We start from the raw sequence: 7,574 nt of genomic DNA on the forward strand, positions 1-7,574 counted from the left end.
ATGGAGAGCAGTCCTGAAATGCGTTGCTCAAGCGCACACCCCGAGAGCCGAACCGGCGCCGTGTGATCTTGAGCCCGAAGCATAACCACTGAGCTATCGGGGCGGACTGAATAAGAATACATTTCTCGAAATAAAAAAGCCTCTTTAAAAAGTTATACCTGGGGGATGAGCATACTTTTAACAGTTTTTAGCATCTGATTTCCGTCATGAAATTTGAAGTTGGTCGTAAAGCTTTTGCTTGTCGCTGAAGTGTTGCTGTCTGCAAATTTTATACTCACTAGAGGCCGTTGCAGGGCTGTCTTGAGCGGTAGGCACTTTAACATAGGACAGTTGTCCGTGCGAACCAGCTACTACCATTGCGCCGCGGCGCATTGGTTAAGAAAGGTAGGGCAATTTTCCTCATGAACTCAATTGATTACAGTCATTAAGATCCTTCTTGCACTCAGTTCAGTTCAGTTGCAGAAGAAAAAAGAACATTAGCAGAGGGTGAGAATCGAACCCACGCAATCGAAATGACTATTCCCTTGCCCTAATTTTAACCCATTAGGCCACGCTGCTTGTGGCGATACATTCACTTAATTTTCTTTGCATCAAAACTCTTTCGAGTAGATCGGTCAGAATATCACGTGCTGAGTCGCATGACTGAAATCAGCTGATTTGCAAGGAAAACTGTCCTATATCAAAGTGCCTACCGTCTTGAGCTGTGTTACTTGCTGAAACTTAAATTATCGCTACTTTGTTTTTGTATTTCTTTGTTTGCAAAGCGGCTTATTTTGTCAAAATTTAAATATGAATTAAATTTAATTCCCAAAAGTTCAGTTATCATTCAGGCAGGTTACTAGTTCTTTTGAATTTGTGCGTTTAGAAATCGGACACTGGAGTAATAGGCTACCAAGGTATACAGCGCGTCAAGCAGCTTCACCATATCTATAAACTTATTGCTTTTTAATCCAGTGCAACCTATTTTTTCAAATTACGCAATGTGCTTTTCATATTTGCATTTTAATGTCAATCTAAGATTGCACATACTGCAACATCACAAACGTTAGCAATAAACAACGGGTTTTTAAACCATCCGTACAGGAAAGTTGAACTTGTTTCTGGTTGGCGAAAGTGAGACTGCCAAACTGACCGTCGAAGAGTTGTTGGTTCAGTTCTAGCTGGCAGTCTACTTAAAGACAAAATTGCACATAGTAAAAGAAATGCAAAGATTTGCTTCATACATCATTAGCCTATCGTAAGAGTTTCAACAAATAGCAAAACAGCATTAAAATATTAATTCAGTGTTAGTTTATAGATGCACTATACAACAATGTACTAAAAGGCAATATCTTTGTCAAATGTAAAGTAAAAAAAGGCAACAACATTGCAGCCAGCTTACCAAAATCACGTTGATATTACGTAGGTTACAAATTTGCCAATGTGGTGACTACATTGTTCCCAAGTGCGTATGTTACTACAATGAAGGAGTATTAACGTTGCGTTAGTATTGACGTTAATGTTGTGCAGCATCTTTGGAGCGGAGCTTACACTGTCAAAAGAATTTTAACCTACGTTATATTTATATAATTCATTCTTGTGATAATACAGAGTTTTATAAGTGACTGGCATCTTTTAACTTTAGGTAAAGTATACTGATGAAAAGCAACAACATGAAATAACGTGTGAAACTGTAATTAAAGTAAAGTTGTCATCTATTCTCGTCAATAGTGGAGTACACTGAATCTGGCGCCATGAACGAGGAAGTAGAAGATGAAGGAAGAGGGAGCAGATATCCTCCATCGTCAGTGTCTCTTCCAGCATTTGCTAGCTGTTGTTCCTCTGAAGAATAAAATGCTCAAAGATAACCATATAACCATGAAGTGCTGCAGCAGTATCTTGTTTTGATGTGTGAATTGGAAAAGTTCATGGCAAAAACAAAATAGTACGCTAAAATGAAAGGATAGTGACTTAACTGCTGGTTTGTAAAGTTCACAGCGCATTTTAACAATTGATTTTCATTAGATGAAACTATAAACCATTGGTAACAACAGCGCACTAATACAAGCTTCCACGTTTCAACAAATGAGATTTTAACCCCGTGGTTTACAAGTAAATATTAAAATGATGAAACTTTTGGCTACCATGATGTCGCAGCACAACAATATAGGAACAGACAATATTTGAAATGTCTCCGGGTACCTCTGATAGACAACGAACGATAAAGCGAGTTTTCGACTATTGTTGGGTGTTCAGGAGAGGGAGGTTGTTCACGCGGTGGAGGACGATCCGGAAGTGCTGGACCAACTTCTGAGTAGTTATGATTTCTAATTGGGGATACAGAGTCTGCTGCAATTGGAACAGTGGTGACTGAGTTGTACGATGGGTAATCCGTCCTGAAAAGGAAAACAAAACAAACGGTTGGTCACGGTAGCGCTTGTAACTTTTTCTGCCTTTCGAGAGCAGTAACATTTGGTTCACTGAAAGATTCTTTCATATGCTGCATGTGATTCAAAAAGACCACTGATTCCATTTTTGATGCAAATTGCGAGTTTTTGATGCGCAAAACACACAGGTATTATAATATGTGTGAGTGTATGGTCTGTAATTTTCAAAAGATAACTTAATTTCGTATTACCTACCTACAGTAAGCAGGGGTAGCTAGCACTGGGGATTGTGCAACGCAGCAGACAATACTCCAAACTAACTAGTAAAATTTGCTCATTGAGCCAATGAAAATAAATCAATGCTTGTAAAGCAGGTTACGCAATAGGTCTAAGTGCCCACTTACATATCTGTTAACTATTTATTTTATAGACATTCATTCAACCATCATATAGGCAGGGGCGCATTAAAAAAGTAGCCCTAGGGGTGGGGAAAGCGATTTCAACACAATACAACACAATGATACGTCGGTCTAGCTACAGTAATCCGACCTTGCAAATGCAGTACACCGCGTGAATAAAGTTACTTTTCTGTGTTTTTTGTGAGTACGTTTGCCGACTAGGCTACCCCCTAGCCACGACATATAGGCCTATGTTTAATATGTCAGCAAACACTCTGCTGGGCCGCAATTACATATTATTACAAAAGTAAAGCCAAAAAGTATTAATATCGTAAATACAATAAAATGAAATGTTGATCAGCAAACATTTATATTATTTTTAAATCAGACAATTACTGATATTGGTTCTTTTGACAAGCGTGTGATGATTCATGACATCATTTCATGGACCACCTTTAGTGTAAATCCGGTATGTAATTGTCTATTCATTTATCTCCAATCTATTTCAACAAGTCGCCTCAGGTTATATAAACAAGACACTGCGAATACCTCACATAACGTAATCTCTGGCGTAGTCGCAACTGCCTATATCATCGTTTTATCAACTTTTTAGCTAAATATGTGCTGAAAATTATCTCAGCTACAATCACACGAAGACACATACAACGTCCACATATGGAATATGATTTGTTGGAAAACTTTGTAGTACACACTTTTTTGGAAATGCACATTATTGAGTGTCTTGTCAGCTGCATACTAGGGCAGTAGCGTACAATATTTATTCAAATGTTGAGAAAGCTATGTTCTTGATCTCCCAAACAATGTCACACAAGTGCTACTTTTCAACCATCTTTTGTTTTACAAAAGACACAATAAGCAAAGCTTGATGAAAGCTTTAATGGTAAGTAAGTTTTAACTCTTTGAGTCATCACAATATCAACTTGTTTATGAATGTCTTATCTCAAAAATACTAACACAAAATGTCATAGAAAAAAGTTTGGAATATTAGAAACAACGCTTACTCTTTACATAAGTTATCTTTGCTATATTATTTGCTGCTGTTTGTTTACCTGGGATTCTTTCTCCGATTCACTTGTATTGCAACAACAATTGCTATTATGGTCACGCATACAATGGCAACACATCCCAAGATAATGCCCAGTGTGACGACGTCAAGTCCGGATTGAACTTCTTTTTCACCATCTCCAAATCCTCCAGTTTCACTGCTGCTAGAAAAATCAGTAGTGATACCTAAAACAAACATTGACATGAAGTCAAAACGCAGCTGATAAATTTACTTAATTTTATTGATTGTTTACGGGCGTTTCTACTTAGGGTAGGTTATGATAAAACGTTTTAAAAAAGTAATTAACTATACTCTACCAGTTTTATTACAGCACGTATAGCCTACCTTATCTTGTATGTCTTCTTTTATCATACCTTGCCGATATTTATTTAATCCTCTTCATGGTAAAAATTTTATCGCACGGCTCAAAAGAGGTGCTGAATACTGGTAGAGTATTAATTATATTATACTTTGGCCTGGATGAAACAAGAATTTGTATAGTTTTATGAAATGACGTATGCGTAGTTCAGCTACATGTATTAAAGCTAACGGTTGTTCAAACATGAATTGAATTTAAATTGAAAGGATATCACAAGGTGACCAACCTGCTGTTTCCAGAGAATGAGTTGTTTCCAATACCAATCTGGTGCGTTGAGGAATTGCTGTTGGTTTTGGCAAACTATCAAGTAAAAGCGATTATCAACAAACTGTGAAACCTCCATAAACTAAGTTCTTTGCTGTATGATAAACAAAATAAAATCAGATTTCCACAACCGAATTTTTTAGATAGTCAATATCATTGTTTTTTTACAGGAAAAAAGTTTGACAGAAATTAAAATAGCCTATATAATCAAACTAATTTTTATAGAAAATATTATAGCCTACCCCAAAATTAATCTTCTATAAAGTTATTTGATTGTGAGGTAGTAACTTCACACTGTAGTTGAAAAAACTTTTGGTTTTGAGTTAGGGTGACAAAGTTATAATTAAAAATAAGCTTGATTTTAGTTTTCAATTCTGTGACTGGCCTTTGGCCATAATGTAACTTACGGTTCGTGACTTGAATTGCATCCAGGCCGATAACAGGATGATGTTTTCCTCACCACTGTCTTTCCATTGGCACCTGGGCACAAAGTGCTCGGAAGTTGCCGCGAAAAAGGTCCCACCTGATACGCAAGACACGGTTTGCATAAATTTGTGACGAGAAGTCAACATTGACGGAACAGACACTAAGGGCATGAAAAAGATTCGTTGTTGAATTACCCTAAGAGTTTCTGAGATATCAAGTTTGAAGCAGGACCGTTGACAGGGGAGCAGAGGAGGAGGAAGCACTTCTGCACCTGGGATGAGTAATTTTAGGGGTCCGTAACCTTTCCAAGGGGCATGACACTAGAAGAAGCCACCGCGTATTCTTTCAATATAGTGCGCTTTTCTTAGTAATGTCTTGATTTGTAGCCCGAAGATATCACTAGTACGGGGCCAAATCATCCTCTCAACGGCCTTATCTTGAAGCACTATACTCTGTGTATCAACCCTGCTTCATGTGAAAGCAACCCAAACTCAATTGATGCCATATTTTAAATTTTGTTACAGATCTCATGCACACAAAACTTGTATTTATTGAACCTGACTAATTAAATTCTTTCGCATTGCCTGAAAATACTTTTCACAAGATTAAACCCAGTTTTTTTTTACTAAAAAGAAATTTATTACATTAAGTTTGCTAATGTGTTATGTGTAGGCGTGTAGCCTATATGTTATTTACTCATTTTAATGCAACCCGCGGTCAGAAATCAAACCGAGGCTTCTCAGAAACAGTTACGATTTACGAAATACGAAAAGATCAAACAAAAGGTCAATTTATTGCCAACTACATGATGCTGACTTTAAGATAGTTTCCTGAAAATAAATTTCTTCGTTGTTCACTAGCAACAGTAGCAAAGATATGCGTTTTTTTCATATTTGACATTTATTTTGTGTATCATGGGTAATGGGGTAGCATAATCTTTAATGAGCAAGCTTTATGCCTATTTTGGCACAGGTTGAAACGCCATCGTACTTCTATTTTCTCTTGAATGGTTTGTTTGATTCAGTTGTTTCGACCTGTATGATGCTTAATAAATTATTTTCAAAAACGTTATGCTTTCCAACGCTTTACAACGTTATGCTTTCCAACGTAAAAGAATAACTGTTTTGGTATCTTTTGTTCACAATATAATGTTTTTACTCCCAGATAAAAAAAAAATTGGAAGGGACCACTGAAGTTCTAACGAAGCAAAAATGTATAAGAAAAAATGGATAAAGCAAAAATTTCAAATTCAAAAGAAAAAAGATCTTTATTAGGAGTTTGAGGCTTATCCGCGAAAATTTTTGACAATTTTTTCCTTGTTTTAGTTACATTCTGTAGCAATGAAACGATTTTTTGTTTACGACACACACTCTGTATTGACCACAACTATTAAAACTATATTTCTGTAAAGATTGAAGTTGATAGGTTTGATTCGTTGAAGTGACAGTTTGAAATTTATCATGAGAATATCTCTCAGTAAAGATATTTTAACACATGCAAAATATCGAAAGTTTTGTTGCTTGCAGCTTACCTGGTAGCAATATCTCTGAAATGTGCGTACACATGTCAAAGTACACTGCGAAACTGTCCAAAGCGACCACGTGCCTAAACATCCTTCATATACAACGCAGTATTGTGATACGATGCAAGTTGTAGGGGGCTGCACTGTGCCGTTGATGTTCACGTAACATATTCGTTTCCCTTCCTTTGTTCCATCACAAGGACCAGTACAAGAGCTTGTAGGGGTGAAGTCCCCCCACACGCTTTGAGATCGAGTATCTTCGCAAATACAACTTAGAGTTTGAAATATTGACTTGTAAAAACATAATAAAAGTAACAAGAATTTTGCGAAAAACATTATTTTAACATTTAAAAAACCTATTGCAAAACCTAAAATGTTATAAGCTGTGATATAGCCTAATCTTGTAGAAAAAGCCAATTTTTTACTAAATTATGTGTATCGTATTTTTCTAAATCAAGCACAAAAACTGTTGTCAAAACAAAGGTACAAATAAAACAAAATTTAAAGCAAACATGATTTCAGATAAAAAAGAAATGATAATCCGTGCTACAATACTAATCAACTCCATATGGAGTTGTTCATCCTGATAAGCCTCTGCTATAGAGTCACAGAGTTACATTCAAAGGTTGTTCTAACGGCAACAGGACGAATTTAGCATCATTCGCTATGTTGATTATATCGTGAGGTTACTACAAATTTTTTCAGAAATTGTTTTTAAAAAAGTGTATCAGTGAACTCAGAGCGTGATAGGCCATGACCTAAAGTCAGAAAACTTACAAGGGTTTAATCTGTAGTCTACGCAGTTAACAGGGTCGCAATGAACTTACTTTGTTTCCGAAACAAATTTTTATTTGAGAAACATGATTGAGCACACAGAAAGTCTTTGAAACTTTTTCACTTTAAATGCTTGAATATGATATTTCGAAGCTAACAATCAAATGTTTAAATAGGCTACTACAAATCGTTTTCTTCTTTGCTTTTAAGAACTGGAAAAATTACTTTGAAGTTGAGCTACACACCCCCAGAGAAAAGTCTCTCTATTCAAAATATTCACATTTTCATTGTTGCTCAGTGCTCTGTTGATAATTGGACACATACCATTCCACGATATGAAAATACCTTATATACTAAATAGCCTACTAGAGTCGGCAGC

General features: G+C 36.3%; 1 protein-coding gene across 1 annotated transcript; it reads right to left on the reverse strand.

The window, feature by feature from the left end:
- Window positions 1-1,050: 1,050 nt before the first annotated feature.
- On the reverse strand, window positions 1,051-6,778 carry LOC145765430 (uncharacterized). Its single transcript, XM_082577250.1, has 6 exons — window positions 6,431-6,778; window positions 4,881-4,996; window positions 4,436-4,509; window positions 3,835-4,015; window positions 2,182-2,375; window positions 1,051-1,821 (listed from the first exon to the last, which is right to left on the reverse strand). Exons 1-6 carry the CDS (start codon window positions 6,755-6,757, stop codon window positions 1,691-1,693), a joined length of 1,023 nt encoding a protein of 340 aa, XP_082433376.1. The 5' UTR covers window positions 6,758-6,778; the 3' UTR covers window positions 1,051-1,690.
- Window positions 6,779-7,574: the final 796 nt, after the last annotated feature.

The sequence above is a fragment of the Aplidium turbinatum genome, chromosome 2 (assembly GCF_918807975.1).
Source record: "Aplidium turbinatum chromosome 2, kaAplTurb1.1, whole genome shotgun sequence".
Taxonomy (NCBI): Eukaryota; Metazoa; Chordata; class Ascidiacea; order Aplousobranchia; family Polyclinidae; genus Aplidium; species Aplidium turbinatum.